Source organism: Pteropus vampyrus, unplaced genomic scaffold (genome assembly GCF_000151845.1).
Source record: "Pteropus vampyrus isolate Shadow unplaced genomic scaffold, Pvam_2.0 Scaffold66, whole genome shotgun sequence".
NCBI classification, from domain to species: domain Eukaryota; kingdom Metazoa; phylum Chordata; class Mammalia; order Chiroptera; family Pteropodidae; genus Pteropus; species Pteropus vampyrus.
Window position 1 is genome coordinate 8,542,259 of NW_011888847.1, and position 19,217 is coordinate 8,561,475.

Genomic DNA, 19,217 nt, shown 5'->3' on the forward strand with positions numbered 1-19,217 from the left:
AGGTGGCAGCCATGGAGGGTGAAGGGGGTGGGATTAATCAGGGTTGGGTTTTGTTAGAATACAGAGAAGGAAGGAGGAGCAAGGGAGTTGAGAGCATATGCAAAGGGACCATTCTAACAATGGACTTCTCACCTAATTTGGTGGTGGTGGGGAGTGAGGTCATGAGCAGTTGAGCAACAGTGAAAAGGTGTTAGAATCAAGAGACGAGAGGTTCTTAGAGAATTATTGGAGCTGATAGACATCTAAAATAGTGATCATGGAGGGCGGCAATAAGAGGTAATGACAAAGTCAAGGACGTGACCCAATGACCACAGGAGTGAGTAGCTAGCTGAGAAGATTGGAGGATCACAGGAAGAGAGGATGTCAAGAAGCTGAGCAGTCAGCATATCATCAATATAGATGACGAAATAATCAAGAATTATGACAAGGCTGGTGCTGGAGTGACAGTGAGCAAGGAATGAAAAGTGATTTGGAGGGGCATCTATCGATGACCTCAACAGAGTGAGTGTCCTTGGCAAGTAAAGCTGCCTCATTCTTTCAAGATGATGTAATTAGAAATAGGACTCTAACATTCCAGATATTTGTCACAAGGCATTAAATCTTCCTATTTGCATTTCTGGCAGAGTTATAATTACCTGTCTTCTGGAAGTAAATGAAAAACTCACTGCCTTCACAAAATCCTTCTACCTTGACTCAGATCTCTTGTCTCACATATGGATTCTTACACATTTTCTATTATGAGAAATTTGACCTATTCTCCATGACCGCTTATGGTAGACAACGTTTTTTAAAGACGGCTACATGGTATATATCCCATCCTACAGGCTCTTCTTACAATGTCATGTTCACTAAGAGGTGGAGCCTTCGTTCTCTTCCTTAAAACTGAATGGACCTTTGTAACTGCCTCAACCAATAGAATGTGGCAAGGCGATGCTATGTGATTTCTGAGGCTAGGTTACCTCTGTGTCAGGACATCTGCCCTTGGAACCCAGAGGCCATGTTCTAAAGAAGCTCAAGTCACATCACAAGGGCATGTGTGGGGTGTTGTTCATGACGGCCCCAGCTAGGTCTTCAACCTATAGCTAGCATCAATCACCAGACGTGTGAGTGAATAAGCCTCCTGATAATTCAAGTCCCTGCTCTAATCTTTCATCAGAGGCCCTCGACATCATATGCAGAGAAAGCTATGAGCTGCCTAAATCCCTAACCAACAGAAGCAATGAGAGATAATAAATGAAGCATTGGAGTAATTTATTATATAGCAATAGATAACTAGTATGCTGCCTTAGGATGTTTTCACCTCTTGGCACTGACTTAACAAGTCCTGAGGCTAATGCACCCCTCCCACTTCTTCCTCTTCTTCTTCCTTCTTCCTTCTTCTTCCTTCTTTCTTCTTTTTTAAACATGAAAGAACCTTTTAATGATTCTATCTTAAGGACACGATCCGTGCAATTACTTTTGGATGGGGAAAATTTGTTAGTTTACTCATTTTTAAGCATCTTGTATGTACCAAGCTTTATACTAACCTCAGGGAGTCCAGAATCTGGTGAAAGAGACACACAAAAAGTAAAATCTTACAGGAGAGTGTGACAAAGGCACACTGTAAATGAAGTGGAAAGTGAATTAGTCCTTTGTTAACCCCTGATCAAACACTGGCTACAGTGTTTGAGAGTGGCATTCAAAAGCTCTGGTGGAACAGAGAGAAGGAGCACCTAACGCAGCCTCGCAGGTCAGGCAAGGTTTTCCAGAGGTGGTGACAGGAGCCTAATCTTGAAGTGTAAGTCAGGATTGGCTAACTGGACAAGGCACAGGACAGAACAAGCCCAGGAATGGGTTCCTGTCACCTGCGAAGTTGTATTTGGGGCACAGGCAAGATGTATTTCTATTCCACATTTCTATGGACTCTAGCTCTGACTTAGTTTTTTTGGCAAAAGACTCAGGAAATGAAGTGGAAAGTGAATTAGTCCTTCGTTAACCCCTGATCAAACACTGGCTACAGTGAAATGTTTTTTTGAAACATCTGGCCATGAAAAATTTCTCAGTGTCTGACTGAAAAAAATTCACCTGGGGTGAATTTTAATTCAAAGCTTTTAATTTCCCATCATCTGAAACAGCTCTTTTCTCTGCCTGGCGGCCCTTGTGCCTGACTAAGATGAACAGATGGTCACTGAAAGAGTCGCTGAGTCTCCACATTCATTCATTTTTAGGCCCTCCCTTCCTGGCAGGTCCCCTTTCTATCTCATGTTCACGCAACCCAATAACACAAGTGTAGAAATAAAACCATAGTTCTTCGGACAGGTAAGTCCTGTTTATAATAACAATTAAAAATTATTTTGAGAGAAAAGGAAAAGGAAACCTGGCATAGACTTTCTAGAAAAGAAAAATTGGAAGAAATTTTCTCCAATAATTTTTTTCCTCCCTTAAAAAAATAAAATAAAATAAAATAAGAAATTTAAAAAAATATTAAGTATTTTATTTAAAAATAATTTTCTATCATTTATCTTATATTTTGATTTACAAATCTACGTAAGACATCTTAGGATTTAGACAGACTAACTGACTTTGGGTAAGTTTCTATGCCTCTGTAAGATTCAATTTCCCTATTTATAAAATGAAGCTAATATTAACATCTGCCTAATACAGATATTGTGAGGTTTAATCGAGAGAATGCTACAAAGATGGTCCTATCTCTAGGCCAGTACCTGGCACATAGTGCTCGAGCACGTGCTCACTCTCCCCTTCTCTCCCCGTCTCTCTCCCTCCCTCTCTGCCCCTCGAACTCCAGAAATACAGAAAATGGTGTTTTTCAAAGCTTCCTCTCTTAGTGATTTTTAAATCTAGAACAATGATGCATTTTTATTTATTTATTTATTTAAATTATTTATGCCTACAGCACCTGGTCTTCCCAGGTGGTCTCCCATCCAAGTACTAACCAGACCCGACCCTGCTTAGCTTCCGAGATCAGACATTAGGGTAGTTTAGGATAATACATGGCCGTAGACCATGGACCGTGGCTCCACTGGGGCGCGAACCCAGGACCTTCTGCGTGTAAAGCAGATGTGCTAACCGCAACACTATGGAACCATGTCCTGATGAATTTTTAAACTGGGTTTTGAGTCATGGACACCTTTGAGAATATTATAAAAGTTATAGGCTCTCTCTCTCCAGGAAAATGCATACACACATACAGAATGTTCCAGGCCCTCTGAAGCCCAGCCATACTGGTGCCTGGTTAGGAATCGCTGATCTACAGGCTGGTGAATAAGTTCGGCCTATACTGCTACTCGTCACCAAACAAGTTGCCCTTTCGTGGCCTGATACTGAAATGTACATTTGGAATGATGCAGTCACATAACCTCAGGTGTTAGGTCAAGAAATGCAGTCTCGGAGTCTACTGACAGATTCCTCCTACTGCAATTCCTCCTACGGCAAAGGCTTTGAATAATACATCAGGGCCTCCTTCTGGGCTGTTTATGTTTCTTCCATATTCTTGCTTCACGTACAATAAACTAACATGTGAGAGGCACAGAAGCTTGTCTTAATCGGAACAAATCAACAACTTTCAGAATCTGCATGAAAATGAAGATTCAGAGAACATGAAAACTGCTCCTCATGACAGCTCACAAAAAGTGGCTGATTAGGTAAACTGTGTCCCCCTGGTTTGCAGTGGATATCAATAGTTGTGATCACCATTTACTGTCATCAGCCTCCCAGGAGCACCCTGCTCCCCTGTTTGGCAGTCAAACTCAATAGATACTAGAATGAATTTCAGAGTCAGGCAGGCCTAGATTTAAATCCTGGCTTTCTTTGCTGTGAAAATTTATGGAGGTTGCTTAGCTTCTCTGAACCTTGCTTTCAGCACCTATGGGGATAAAAAGAGTATCTGCCTCATGGGATTATGAAAATTAAACCAGATGAGGCATGTAAAGGGTTCTGCACCCTCCCCAGTCTGTAGGAAGTACTCAGTAACATAGCTGTTAGTGTGGACTGCAGCCGAGGGCGATCATAGCACACGGACTTTGGCGTCAGGGAAACCTGGCTCCAAATCTTGACTCCACCACTTAACTGTTTAACTTTGAACAGGTTATGTGACCTCTCTAAATGTCCATTTCTTCAACTGAGGCATAACTGAAGTGTAACACCTATTTTAAAAGGTAGTTCAATGAACTAATGCATGTATGTGCTTAGCTCAGTGTCTGAAACATATTCAACACTCAATAAATGGTGATGATGATGATAATGGTAATAATAATAGGTAATACTTATAAAGCTCTTACTAAATGCCAGGAACCGTTCTAAGCACAAGACATGTATTATCTCATTTAACCTTTAGAATTTACGAGGCAGGTCTAATTATTATCCCCAATTGACACCTAAGGGGTAAATAAATTGTCCATGATCACAGAGCTGGTAAGGATCTAAACCTAAGCAGTCAGGGTTTGAGCCCATGCCTTTACCTCCTGTGTTTTCTTGATGACAATGTGTCAGAATCAGCCCTTTTAAACAGCGATTAAAGGTCATACCAAGGACTCACTTCACAAAGGTCTGAGGCATTTTCCATTTCTGGCTGGAGCACCCTTGCCTACCCCATCAGTTTCCATGGCATGTGTGGGGGGTGCCCACTGCCCAACAGCAGGCACGTTGCTGGGGCTGGATGTAGATCTATGAGACCAAGACTGCCCTCCCCAAATCCTCCTGAATCCTGGGCCATCCTGCCGATGGCTGCTAACTGCTCTAGCGTGAGAGGGACAGCCTTTCTGCACGACCACATGGAGAGACAGTGTTCGGGGTTTGCTTGATAATTTCAAAAGGGGTACACACGGAGGCAGAAGAATTTTCCTGCATGCTTGTTTTGCTGCTTCACAGCAGCTCAGACAGGCTCCATTGACAATTGCGTGATTAGGGAGCCCATGGCCTCCTGTTCTCCAAGAGTCACAAGAGTGGCTCCCATAGTCACAGTTCATGGGAAGCCAAGAGGAACTCCAAGGACAGGTGGCTGACATCCTAACACTGTGAAAGGGGTGGTAATTAAAATAGCTCAATTACATTAAAGGCCCAGGGTCAGAGAATAGGACCAGTAAAGGAGAGGGGAGAAATCAGCCCAGCCTTTCAGGTCAGTTGGCACAGTGGCGGAGCCAAGAGATGGCTTTATGTGCATGTGTGTGGGCCCGGGGGGGCGGGGGGGGGCGGGGTTAGCCCCTCTGATCTCGACCAGCGCTTCTCCTTCTCGCAAATCGCCCCAAATAAATGTACAATCTGAGTTTCAAGGTGAGCCCCAGTCTCTCTTCTAATGAGACGGCTGCCCCAAGCTCCTCCTACAAAGAAATATCTGCGGTGGCTGCTCAGCTACCTGTGGTTTAGTCGGGACGTAGAAGGCCCATGTTTGTGTAAGTGGAGTCGGAGGCTGGGAGCCCTGACTGCAGGGCCTCCAGCCCTGACTGCAGGGCCTCCTAGATTTCACTGTCTGCACAACGTGGTCATTATCCTCTCTGGTACGTGCGTTCTACAGACATTCTACTTGCTCTTTGCATCTGGCCCTGCCTAGCGGGTCAATTTCACAAACTACAAATTTAGGAGCTACTCTGTGTCCCGGGAAGAATTCGGGAACGGGAACCTGAAAGAGAGGACGAAACACGCTCGCCAGGAGCCGGATACAGATATAGTCAAGAACAAGTCATTCTTAGCCATCTCCTTCATTTCTCTGACTGGTTACAAGGCTGATGCTCTGGGAGATGGAGCACCCATCAGTGAGCAGAATTTGTAGGGGGCTGTCACGTCGCCTCTGATCTGTGGATGATCTAGATGAAGATACAGAAGGTATTTTCAAACTAGGACAGACAGCATGAAGTTAGGCAGATTCACTTGGGGTGACAAAACCAGAAATCTAAAAGACGGTGCAAAGTGGGGGTAAAGCACTGATTATAAGATGAAATTTATGAATAACAGCAACAGATAAGGTCCTGTACTTGTGTGTCCCAAGAAACAAAAAACCAAAAAGACACTGACTAGGTTTAGATTGTAACTCTAAACCTGGGCACGAAACATCTTTTGAGATTCCTTTTCCTCACTTAGAAAATTGGTGTAATAGAACAAGGAAGTTGAAGTTGTCATGAGGATTAAAACAGTAGAGGCAAAGCGCTTAGCGATGATGACGATGATTATGATGGTGACAGCTAACAATCAAATGGTTCTTTGCAGAGTACTTCATACCCAGGCAATCTGGGTTCCAGAGCCTGGGTTCTTAACCATCATGTTCTACTAACGCTCATAAATGTTAACTCTAATTGCTACAATTGTTACAGACTAGGGAGAGGCCGCTGAAACACAGCATGTGTGAAAATGATTTTAAGGATGTGGTTGGCAGTAAGTTCAATAGGAGTCACGTGGAGTGTCATGAAGTGGTGACAGTTTTCGGTTACCTTTTTGCAGTGTGTGCATCACAGGCAGAGAGACACACAGATGCTGGATCAGAGGCAAATGACCAGGATGGCCAACCCACGGCATAAAGAAACTAGCCAAGGACTTTGGGGTGTACTGCCTGAAGAAAAAATGACTCAGACATGAAAGCTGCCTTTGAAGGCCTCAAGCCTTCTCTGTAGGGACCCAAGAACTAGCCTAAATGGGGGTCAGCTCTAGGTAGACACTTCAGCCCAATATCAGGAAGGCGTTGCTGACCCAGAGTAGACAGTGAACATCCTGTCTCAGAGGCATCCGAGTGCCAGCAGAGCCCACAGTTCTGGGGTTCAAATACCGGACAGGCCAGTGGGGACTGGAAAAGATAAAGTCCTTTTCAACTGTGACATTCCAGGGCTGTAGGACCATCGGTTTATGTGACAAACATAAGGAAGCAGGTTTTCCCCTTCAGGGACACACAGTGATATCTGGCTATTTCTCCCCTCCCTCTTTTTTAAGTCAAATTTTGAGCTCGTTTTATCTATGGAGGCCAATGGCTGAGAGCAGCTCTTTGCAGAATGACCTCTAGACAATGGCTTTTGATAAGAGTCGGGAATGTGAAGTGTGCAAGGGTGAGAGAAGGTAGCTAAGAGGGCAGCGGGAGAACACAGGGTTGTTGGTGAGGGAAGCAAACGGGGATATAGGTGCCAGAAGGGAAAAAGCAACAAAGGTTACTGGAGGCTGGACAGAGCTTTGTGTAGAGCCTTTTAAATAGCGACATAGCTACTCAGAGCATGGACCCAGCGCTGCATCACCCAGGGACTGTTAGAAACGGGACCCAGAGCCTCCATCCCAGACCGAGTGAGTCAGAATCTGAATGTGAACGAGTTCCCCGGTGATTTGTGTGCAAGTTACAGGTGAAAAGCACTGATGTGCCTATCGTTGAAGGGAGACGCAGACTTGGATGTGCTGTGCATTCATCTCAGTTAAAAAAAAAAAAAAAAAAAAGAGGGAGGGACTCTGGGGCAATAGGAAGAACACAGTGGCGCTGGAATCGGTCTCCATGGGGACGGCCCAGCTGTGCTTCCAGCCCAGCTGCTCCAATTATGTCTGTTTCTTTAGTCAAGTTCAGAGCAGTCAGTCAAATTTGCATAAGGAAGCCAGAGGTAATGGGGCTCAGGGGGTACAGGTACTCATCTGACACCTAATTAAGCCATCTTGGTAAATCATCTCTAGAATGCCTGTTATTATTTTAGGAAACAACATAAAGAGAATGATAATTAAAAGTAACACCCTGGGTGGGAATTTTGACTTCATTCTAGTGGTTGGCAAGTAAAGCACCTTGGGATTTTTTGGTAAAGTAACATTTCTATAATTTTCATAGATCGCCCAACGTTAAAGCTTGTCTCTGCTGTTTTTCCCCCCTTCCTCTGACGATGCTTTGGGTTCACCGCTTTATTCTACTGCTGGTTTTTTTTTTTTCTTTCCACTGAGTATTTTCTGATTTTACTCTGACTTGCAGTGGGGAGGGTACTGCTTCTGGATATTACATGACATCTTGAAGCATAAAATGCTAAACTGTGGTTTTCAGGTGAGAAAGCAACTTTACACTTCACAGTTGGGCCTATGTGAGGCATTTTCATGCAGAGAAGTTTTCCATCCTGGACTCCCATCCACATGGCATCCGGGGATTTGCCACCAGTTGAAAGTTCGGTTACCCACTGTGTGCCTGCAGCCTTCCCACACAGGCACTCCCACTAGACCCGCTCTGCACCTGAGTGCTGCCACGCTCCCCGAGCCCCGGGCCTTCAGGGCCCTGCCATGGCTTCCATCACTCCCCTCACATCCTCCGCCTGCCTGGGCCTATTGCCTATGACCGGAGCCACTTGGTTAGTAACACTCACCCTGTCCTACTGCCCCTCCTACCTGACAAAACCCTAACTTTAGATCATCCCACAGTCCACCTTCTCTGCTCCTGACTCTATGCCACTGAGAGAAACTGGAGAAGACCATGGAAGTACCAGCCGGGGCCACCACAAGTTCATGGTCTTAACCCTCACCTGGACTCTCGGCATCCTTTGACAAACATTTAACCTGACCTCAGTCAACTCCTCTGCCCTAAAAAACCTCTCCTGTGATCCTGCAGTTCCACCCCATGGAGATACCCTCTCTTCTTCCTTTCTCAGATTTTCGAAAGTATATTCAACACCAGTGGCTGCCATTAGCTCGTGTAGGTAGCTTCTAGATATACAGAGCCCCTGAACCCATGCTAAAGCAAATGAATCAGAATTTCTGGGGTGAGGCCCAGGATTCTGTATCCAAGAAACTGTCTTAGATGGGAATGGCCCACTGATTCTCTCCTCACTTTCGGTTACTCCTCCAACTGTCACACGTCTCAGTAAAATGGGGTCCGGAGTAACAGTTGCTACTGCCCACACACTCTTCCCAGGTCTCTCTGTCTTGACCTCTCTGGAGTACTGATGCTGTTGGTCACTCCAGGACCTCTGGTCACCAGTATTCAGACCACCGTTTTTCTTAACCCGGGGTCTGTAAAGTACATGCTCATTTATATCCTCCACCCTCATTTCTCTCCTAACACTGTACCCAGCTATCCAACTGATTGCTGAACATCCCCACCTGGATGCCCCACAGGTACCTTAACCTCAAGTATTTCAGAGACCAAATCCATAGTTCCCCTATCCCGCCCCCATGCCAGCATCTCCTCCTCCTCTGCTTCCCCCTCCCCCTTCCTCTCCCCCTCTTCTTCCTTCTCCTTCTCCTCCTCTATTCATGACTCAGTATACCCATTTCTACTGCCCAAGAGCTGCCCCAGAAACCTAGGAGTCATCATATTCTCATCCATTACATTCAGTTCAGGCCTCTTGATTTTACCTCTTAAGTTCTATTATAAAACTACATTTTTTCCATCTGCCCTCGAGTTGAGGACCTCTTCATCTCTCACTTGGACTACTAAAATAGCCTCTTCACTGGCCTCAGGCTCCAGTCAAGCACCACCCCCAACAGTTGCTAGGTGGTATTTCTAAAATGCAATCTTGCTAGGACCATCTCCTGGCTTCAAACACTTCAAGGCCCTCCATGATCTAAAAATTATCCCAGTTCCTTGAGATGGCACAGAAGGCCCATCACAACTGCACACAACTGCAGGGCTGGGACCAGGGTGAGTCGTGCACCCTGGACCATGGACCCGAGGGAGCAAAATTTAAGGAGACACTCTCAGGTGCTGACCCGGCACGAGCACAGCCCCGAGAGTGAGTGCTGCCTTAAATGTGGGACCCTAGGTGCCAAGCCTCTTTTGCCCCAGTCTAGCCCTGACCCTGCCCAACTGCCTTTGTAGTTTTTTGGCTTAGCAGCCCACCGTCAAGCTCACGTTCTGCACCTCAGTACTCTCACTGTTGTTGCTAGATCCTCACAGCCACTTTCAAGAAGCTTCTTGAAGATCTTGAGAAAGCCCCTTCCTACCCTTGCCTCTTAGCCAAATGGGCTTTATCTCTACGACTGCCCAGAGCACATTAGATTCTCCACTCCTGGCGAGCTTCCCAACCACAGGGCTAGTGTTCGATTGTCCTTCCATGATAACCAGGGCCTGAGGGAGCATATAGCAATCAGTAGGCGTTTGACAAATGTTAGCTGAACTGAATGCAAATCGGCTCTGGAAACTTGCTTGAGTCAGCCTCAGGCCCATGGTGCAAAGCCCACAGTCACCTCTCGCCCTCTTCAGAATGGGATGACCTCTAAGGAAAGCCGTGCACCAGGCCGGCGGTGTCCAGACCTGGCATGGGGAAGGGGTGGGTGTTAAACTATCAGCTCTCCAAGGGTGGTAGTCAGAGCTCTAGCAAATAACTCTCTTGACAAATTTACTTGATGTTAGTCTGAAATTTTCATAGGAATTCCACAACGCCTGGCCAAGTGCTAATTTCCAAGCTTTCTTCCTGCCAAATTTCAACCATGCTGACTCATGTTTGCCAATCTCGTAGCAGTGATGTGTTCTCTAGCAGGGAACACAAGTAGCTTTGGGAGTTATTCTGGGGCCTCATAAAACTCTTCTTGGGACCATTTTCTAGAGTGATTCAGTAATGTATTCCCTTGGAGAGTATTACTGTGACCAGGAGAGGTCCTTGGAGTTTCTGTACTGAACTTCTTTGAACACTGTCTAGGGAGGGACCTGTCAGAGAAGAAACAGCTCCAGGATAAAACACATTCCGTAAGATCCAATACCATGAGTTTCACTTTTTTAGTGCTATTCAAGTCCTTTCTTAACTGTGGCCTTATTTTATTTATTTATTTATTTTTGGAGGACAGGACCTGTGCTATATACATGGCTGTATGTTCTCCATGTAGGCAAGGTATATCTATTTTACTCCACATTGCGTCCCCAGAGCTGGCATAGTACCTGGCACACAGGAGGTACTCTCTATCATCTCTATCACCCGGCAATGGAGATGGAAAAAGAAAAAACTTGGTCAGTGGACCCAGAGTCTCTAGAACCGCAAAGCTGAGGGTGAGAATCAGAACACTAGGCTCTGGCTCTCCGCTTACAATGAGGCCCCAGCGTGCCTGCTTGCTCCTGTACTTTACAGATTGATGGCCAGGCCTGGAATCCTGACCGCACCAGGGGCTGGTGAATACTGGAAGGCAATTTCAGTAGTCTGATCAAGCAGAAACAGAGAAACTGGCCATCTAGCCCAGAGTCCTGGCCACTGTTGCTCCTCTGGGTAGAACCTTGGGGAAGTTCATTTTCTTCGTGGTGTGCCGTCTTCCTCCCCTAGCTAGCCTTCTAGCTCCCTTCAGAAAATCTAATGGTGATGAATTAACAAAAAACAATTTAAGAACAACTCTGAAGATTATAAAAAGACAAATGATTACTATTCTCAAAAATGATGATTACATTTATGTATTATAATGCATAGCAGGACAACCATAAACTATCATTACCTTGAGGGAGGAAAAAAGTCCAGAAAACCCCCGAGTGGACTAAGATGATGCAACCAATTCATACAGGGTTTTACATGAAATTTCAGGGGCTCATGAATCTCGTGAAGTTCTTGCATCTTCTCAGACATACAAGTATGGACCCTGGTTCAGAATATCTGGGTAAGAGGTTCTGTGTGGTCTTTGAGTCAGGGTTAGAAACTGACAGGACCTCAGAGGTCAACTCATGTAACTGTCATCGAATGAGATTTTACAGATTATGAGGTTATGAGGCCCAGAGAGTTTTCAGGGCTGGCTGGAGGGCGTAGTTGGAGAACCGAGCCCTGCATTCAGGTTTTCTGAATCCTCGTTATCCCGTGGCGATGTGCTATTTGGAAACACATGTAAAGACGGAAAAACAGTGGAGAGAGACTGACTGGTCGGGGAAAGGCAGGGGCAGCTGCTCCTAGAACGTATGGACTGGCTATTACTTGGTTTCATTTTTGTTTCGAGTATAGATCCGTTTTCTAGCTTCAAGCCAGAGACCAAGCCTGAAGCTCCAGGCTGGCTCCCTACTTTGGATCTGTCCCTAAATTCTGGTAAATCATCTGAGGTACTTGTAGAGGGGACCAAGAGGGAGGCTGGGCACAAGATGAGCTCTAAACAGCTTATGATGTTACAAAAACCCCAGAGCAACAAAGACCCTACTGTTTCCAGGAAGCGGGGGAAATATTTCTAAGGAGAACGTATGAGCCTTGAAGAAAAAAGGGGGTATTGGGGGGGTCCCTGTAGGTGGGAGGGGGTACTGCACCAAGGTGGGGTGTGAGTGAGGCACAGTGGAAAATGAGTCTGGGTGGCAGCTGGTATCTGGCCTGGGAGCCATATAAAGTTTTTGTTTTGTTTTGTTTTTAAGCTGGAGAGTATTTTAGGTAGATGACTTTAATAACCAGATGGAGAACAACTCTAAAGAGATCCTCCCTCCCCCAACCCCAGTTAGAGAGCTACAGTCCAGACTCATTTGTTCATTCACTGATCCCAATTTATGACACTCATAATATAAGCCAGGCGCTGATCTAGACAGGAAAAGATCTACACCAGGACAGTGATGATGGAGATGGAGCCATATAATCAATACATACAGAGGAGGCAGATTCGAGAAACACTTAGGAGTTGAAAATCAGCAGCACCTGATGACTAACGATATTGGGTGTGTGTGTGGGGCGGAGGGCGAGATTGCAAAGAGGAAGCACACTGACGGAGGGTCAAAACAAATGTTATACCTGATACTTTAGAATTATATAGTCTAAAGAGATTTTCTGGAGGAAGCTCCAGAAACATTGTAACATGTAGGTCAAAACAGTTTTCATTTGTACCATCTTTGAACCAGGAGACTACTTTGGAATTTATTTATCCAGGGAAAAGACTTACACCTGCCCTAGGGAAGTAATTATAAAATTGAGTGAATTGTAGGTTGAACCCAGAGAGGTTGAAATAAAATACACAGCCTTGTGGTAAGCCTTTCCTACCAGAATTCTAATTTTGTCAAAATGGGGTTGCTTTCATGTAATTTTAGAATGAGCTTTCAAAAACAGAGAGCAGCAAGAATAGCAAGTGAACACAGATGGGATGGGGGACAGAGTGGGTGAGGGTAAATTTTTATAAAAATAAAAGGTATCTTTTCTTAAGGAAAAGAATAAGATAGGATTTTAGTAATGTTACTGGAAGAGGCAAAAGACCCAGTCAAAGCATTCATTTTTCTTAATTCCTTATCTACTCCTGCCAATAAAGAGTAGCAAAATTAAAAGAAAAAAAAAAGCAATGTGCTATAAATGCCTTTAAGACACATGCTTAGTGTGTCCGTATCGTGTTGTATACATCATAATGTCTTGCTGGCTGGCGGGGTTGCCCAGATCGCCTGCCAAGTCTCACAGTTCTATAAGGCAAAAGGGTTAAATGTAACATTTAGAACCCTGGGAGTGAATTAGTCCCAGGAGAAATAGAAGGATTGCATTTTCTCACCTGCTCACATTTAGCTGGCTGAGTACCTGAGCAGGGCACCAAGGATTGGTTTCCCTTTGTTACCACAGGCAAGGCACTAGACTCAGGTCCTGAAGCTAAATGCCTGACATGGCAGCACAGAGATCTGGGACGGGAGTGCTCTGTCTCTGGGGACATCCCTTATATACCTGCGCTTCCTGGCAAACGGCTTTCAAGAGTTCCATTTCTGGGAAACTATAGGGACAGCCCTGAATAAACAAACGTACACACACACTTAAGAGAACCTGAAGATGCACCAATAAAGAGTGTGGGCCTATCCTAAGAAGTAGCAAATGCTTTTTTTAAGTGGGGGAAAAATCTTTGCTCCTAGTCCACAGGTGAAACGAGCTCTCAGCCTTGCAGGGAGGCCTTCTGTTGGTGCAGCCGTGCTACAGTTGAGAAGCACCTGTGAGCAAGGACCATGTGTGCTCATAACACCACTGCCGACTCTGAAGTGCCCAGAATGTCATCCAGAGCAGTAGCTCAGAAGCTAGCTGGTGGATTTTATTCTTTTACTCAAAATATTTTTTTTTTCTTTTTTCCAGTAGAAAAGCAAAGATTCTAGAGTCTTCCATCCTAAAGAGACAAAAGGACTATTGTTTGCCTGTGTTAGGAAGCCTCCAAGCCTAGCAAAAGGGCAGACATTTGCGAGAAGATGGGGATGACTTTAAATTACTGGAATGGGCCCCTTTGAAGGCTTCTGATCCCCCACTGTTACCGAGGCGTTTCCACTGGGCTTGAAGAAGCAGTGTAATACAGGCTATTGTCTTCTATGCTTTACTGGCTGAAAGGGCTGAAGACATTTTATATGCTCCCACTCCACCCCACAAATTGCCAACAAGAAGAAAGGGAGGAGTGAAACAGGATCCCAAGGCTGCAGGTCTGTGCACCCTGCCTGGGGTAAATGTCCAAAGGGAGCTATAAGTTTAAGATAAGGAGATTTCATCATATGTGCTTGATTTGGTTCCCCAAAACTGTGTGCCAAGAAGTTTCTTTCTTTTCTATGTGATAGAGCCCAGTCAATCAGTAAGCTGGCAACCAACAAACAAAAAAACCTGGCAAACACATGCAGGGGAAGGTCCCTTTTCACTAAGTACCACAGCATTACAGCTACTGTACAATAAGAGGTGCTACCCTCTCCTGACAATGGGTTTTCCCATCACCTGAAAAATTATTTACCAAGTGTCTGTAACCAAGGCGAAAAACACCCCCAAAGTTTAGATCTGCATCAGCATTTCCCTCACAAAAAGCACAGGTTATAGCTTTTATGAAGGGCAAACCAAAAGGAGTTGAAAAACAAATGTTGGTATAAATTAATAGCCACGAAAGGCAGGGGTCTGGGACTATTAAACATCTTCATGTCGCAGAAAGTTAGAAGCTTAGAAGCCAACCTATGAGATTTGGTGGAAAGTCCACAGGAGGCTAACCAAATGAAGCTTCAGCAATTGCAATTTGTCAGATTAAGCATTTGTGAGAAGCCCATGCAGAATTCAAGGAATGATCTGAAGAAAGGCCTCAGGGTTAAAATGTTTCCCTCAGCTTCTTCCAAATGCACCACAGTTCTGCGGAGCTGCTTCTCCAGACATGTTCCGTTGTTACCTGCTCTCATGACGCTGGGTGTAGTTAAGGAGTTCTTGGTTTCTTTTTTGATACAATGCTAAAAGAGACTTTTTTCTCTAGGAGCTCCAAGTAAAAATTAGGATTTTTATGACCTTAGGAAGATAGATTTTAAAAATAAACACACGAACAAGGATTTGAGGTGGAAAGCAAAGGATGAGGATGTTGGTGAGCAAAGTAATGGATACAATGCCGAAGTTTACCGCCACCCTTTACCACTTACTTTCATGATAGAGTTCTAACAGATTTGAGGGGTGTTGGAAATAGCAGTAAAATGTTATACTAAGAGCCTTGTAGAATTGTGAAATGTAAGAGCTACAAGTTACCTTACAAACAAGTTATTGGTTCTCAATCATGAGTCCTTGATAAAATTTTCACTGGTCCACAGAAAACTGAGATTTATTTGGATAACCCATCACACTTTTTTGAAAAGCAAGATGAATTCAATTTAAAGGATTGTTCTGTAGTCTGAGATGAAAATTTCCCCACTTTTGTGGTGTTAAAATATTCTTTCTTTTATGAAAAGATAATGATTATAAATGGCAGTTTGGGATTTTAAAAAACAAATGTAGTCTATCTCTGTTCTTCATTATTAAGCCAACAAGTTTTTTTTAACTTATTGAAATATAACATATATATATATATATTCCTAATTAGTTTTAATAGTCCAATATATCTTATAATAGCTTTCAAATTTGGCAAAATAAAAAGTTGGGCAACCCTATATAAGTATTTCAAATCGTTTTTAAAGAAAATTTACTGGTCTGTAAAATTGGATTGAGTTCAAAGTCCCTCTTATTTGAAAGAAGAAATGAAAGTGTAGAGAAATTAAAAGTTAAAGCATTATACATACATCGAAGGTCTCCTAGCTAGTTAATGGCAAAGCCAAGACTAGAACTAGGCTCTTGCCTCTCAGAGTCCAGTGCTCAGACACCTTCCTCAATTTCACAGATGTACAAGACTAGCAAAGTATATAATTTGATCCTAAAACCACTTACAGTGAAGAACTGAGATGAATAGATTTTTTGCAGTCCATTAAATTGCATGTTAAGTTCCACTACGCTTTGCCACAATTACCTTTTACAGTCGTGACAAATAATCTTTCATCAGTATGAATTATGCATTTTTGTGATTTTTATCTGATCAAAACTCAACAGGACAGCAGCACAAAATTTTACAAATATATACAAATATACACTTATTTCATCACTGACACTTATAAGTTACTTAATTCATTTTCTTCCTTATCAATCACAAAACAGCAGCCGCCACTATTTTTTCCTTGCAGTTCAAAATAGTTTTTTTAAAAAAAAATTAGAGTTGACATTTAATATTATATTAGTTTCAGATATACAGTATAGTGGTGAGACAGCTATACAATTTGCAACATATAGTTTTAATGCAATAATTTTGTATCTAGGACAAGATACCCATCTACTGAGCCATGTCAATATCAGAAGATGACACATGTCACCAAGACAAACATAAAAGCCTTTAAACATGGCCCCGGAGCCAGGAAAACATTCAACACTGTGATGCCAAAAATTTGAATCCATTTATCTTGATTTCTCATTATTATTTTAATTATTTCTGTAGTCACTACATTTATGAGAGTTTCTAATTCCTGCTGTTAACTGAAGTTACTGTTTAGTATGCAGGCTCACATTCTTACCTTGTTCCTCAGAAAAATTTTGAACTAGCAGCCATAAACACAACCTCATGATTTTAAAGAGGCCAAAATAAAACAAAAGCCCTTACCCAAAGTAAGGCAAATGCCCAGTTAACTTAAAATAATATCTTACTTGGAGCCCTGGGCTTTTTTTTTTTTTAATTTTGAAATAATTTTAGACTTACAGAAAGGTTGCAAAAATAGGATATCTCTGTATACCCTTCACCCATTTTCCTCTAATATTAACATTTTATATGACTATGGGACAAGCACAACTAAGAAATTTAACATGGGAACAATACTGTTGACTAAACTACACATTTCACTAGAATTTCACCAGCGTTCTCACTATTGCCCATTTTTTGCCTCATGATTCAGACTAGGATCCCATGTTGCCGTACCTCCTCAGCCTTCTCTGTGATCGTTCTTTAGTCTTTGTCTCTCGTGATTTCGATACTGTTGAAGAGTACTGGTCAATTATTTTGTAGACCGTCCTCAACTGGGTTCATGGGGTGTCTTTTCCTGGATGGACTGAGGTTATGCATTTTTGACCGAATACCACACGGGTGATGTGCTTTTTCAGTACATCATACAAGGGGGACGTGATGTCAACACACCTTATTACTGGTGATGTAAACCTTATTTACTTGGTTACAATGGTGCCTTTGGTGTCTAATTGCTCATATTCTATCATTCTAAACTCTTTATTGGAGCAGAGGTGCAACTTAAGTAGGGGGGAACGGAAGGGAATGGCCTTCCTGACCTTCATGCGTAGCTGCCAGCAGGTGGGTTTGTTATTGAGGGCTGCAGCCCTGAAGAGATGCCTGAGAGGATGGAATGCAAATATAAGAACTCTGACAAAGGAGCCATGAGGAAATACCTCTGGAAGTCTTGGTCAGGCACAGGTAGGAGACCTGGATGAGCCAAGGGGTGGCCTGAGAGCAGCCGTTTCTGCCAGGAGAAGAGATGCTGATGCAGAAGTGTTCGCATCTTTCTGGATTCCTGTTCCTTTTGGTTTCGACTTTACTTTTGTTTACTTTAGTTTTCTTGGACAATGGCTTCCACGCTCACCTGATCTCTGATTTTATTTTTTTTTAGGCGAGGCAACCCTTGGTTGACCTCACAGATTCCAAGGACCTTGTCAGCCTACAATCCCTTATTTTTTATTTTTTTATGCCTACAGCACCTGGTCATCCTAGGTGGTCTCCCATCCAAGTACTAACCAGGCCTGACCCTGCTTAGCTTCCGAGATCAGACAGGATCGGGCTTGTTCAGGGTGGCATGGCTGTGGACCTGATCTCTGATTTTAATGAAATCCCAATAAAAATATTTATTGGGGCAATTATTTAAGTTAATTTCCATAAGCCGCCACAAACAACAGCACCCCTGACAGTTATCTTGTTGTCATCCATCTGTCCCCTAGAGGCAGATGGGGGTGCACCTATGATCTAGTACAAAACTGTACCACTCAATCCTAGAGGTAACACATGAAACAAGAATCCTTCTTCGTTTTTTCAAATTGAGTTCTAATGCACACACCATCAAATTCACCCTTTAAAGTGCACAATTCATTGGTGTTTAGTATATTTGCAAGGTTGTGCAACTATTACCACCACCTATTCCAGAATCTTTTTGTCACCCCCAAAAGAAATGTATACTCATTGCCACCCCCCATTACCCTCTGCCCCCAGTGCCTGGCAACTCACTGATTTACTTTCTATCTCTATGAATTTGTTTATTTGAATCAAGGTACTTTTGATCCCAAATAATAACAACCAAGATGATCACAATCCAGTTAACCTAGGACACAGATACTCAAACACACACACACACACACACACACACTCATGAAGTTTGATTTTGGCAGCACCTCCCCTTCCCTTTTGATACTCTACACTCTCTGTTCCACCCCATCCCCCCAACCATGTCTCAGGGGTGACTTATCTGCATTTGTCCTCCTCAGGGTACAACTCATCCTACCCTTTCCTCTTCTATCAAAAACCATATCATGTATCAGTGTCCTGCACTTGTGAGGTAATGTTCAGGTAAATTTATTTCTGCTGAGGTGCTAAGAAGTAACAGATTTACATTTTAGTGGAGAACTTTTGGAGTCTAAGGCTCAGCTGGGATGACCCAATGACCCAGTGTGTTTGGGACTGTTCCAGTTTATGCCTGTTGCCCTGGTTTAATGATTAATAGCAATGCCTTTCCTTTTCAAAAGGATGCTGGTCTGGGTGTTTAATTATATGGTCACCCAACCTTAACCAGAATAAATGACTAATCACGGTAATTATAAGCATTTTGGTAGGCCAATAGGGAAAATCGATTTAGGTAAATGAAGTTTTTATGTTCCTCAAATTGCACCCCAGCTCTACATTCTCATAAAAAGTTCAAATTCACCAACCTGTAGGAATCAGGGTCTCATCCACAGGCAAAAAAGCATCAGCTTCTATAGTGACTTCATGGTCATATATATTCGGGGAACCCTGGGAGGGAAAAGGCAGAGAAAGAAAAGATCTAAAGCTTAGCCTTATTTTATATATTTGCTTTGTAACTTCTCTTGCAGAAATGT

General features: G+C 43.4%; 1 protein-coding gene and 1 pseudogene across 1 annotated transcript in view; both read right to left on the reverse strand.

Annotated features, from left to right (window-relative positions):
* The window catches only part of GALM (galactose mutarotase), a 50,903-nt gene that overhangs the window by 11,338 nt on the left and 20,348 nt on the right, over positions 1-19,217 (reverse strand). The window contains exon 4 of the mRNA XM_011361393.2: positions 19,050-19,131. Coding sequence (XP_011359695.1) covers positions 19,050-19,131 — 82 coding nt within the window. The remainder of the gene's footprint in view (positions 1-19,049; positions 19,132-19,217) is intronic.
* Positions 17,820-17,938, reverse strand: LOC111740666 (annotated as a pseudogene).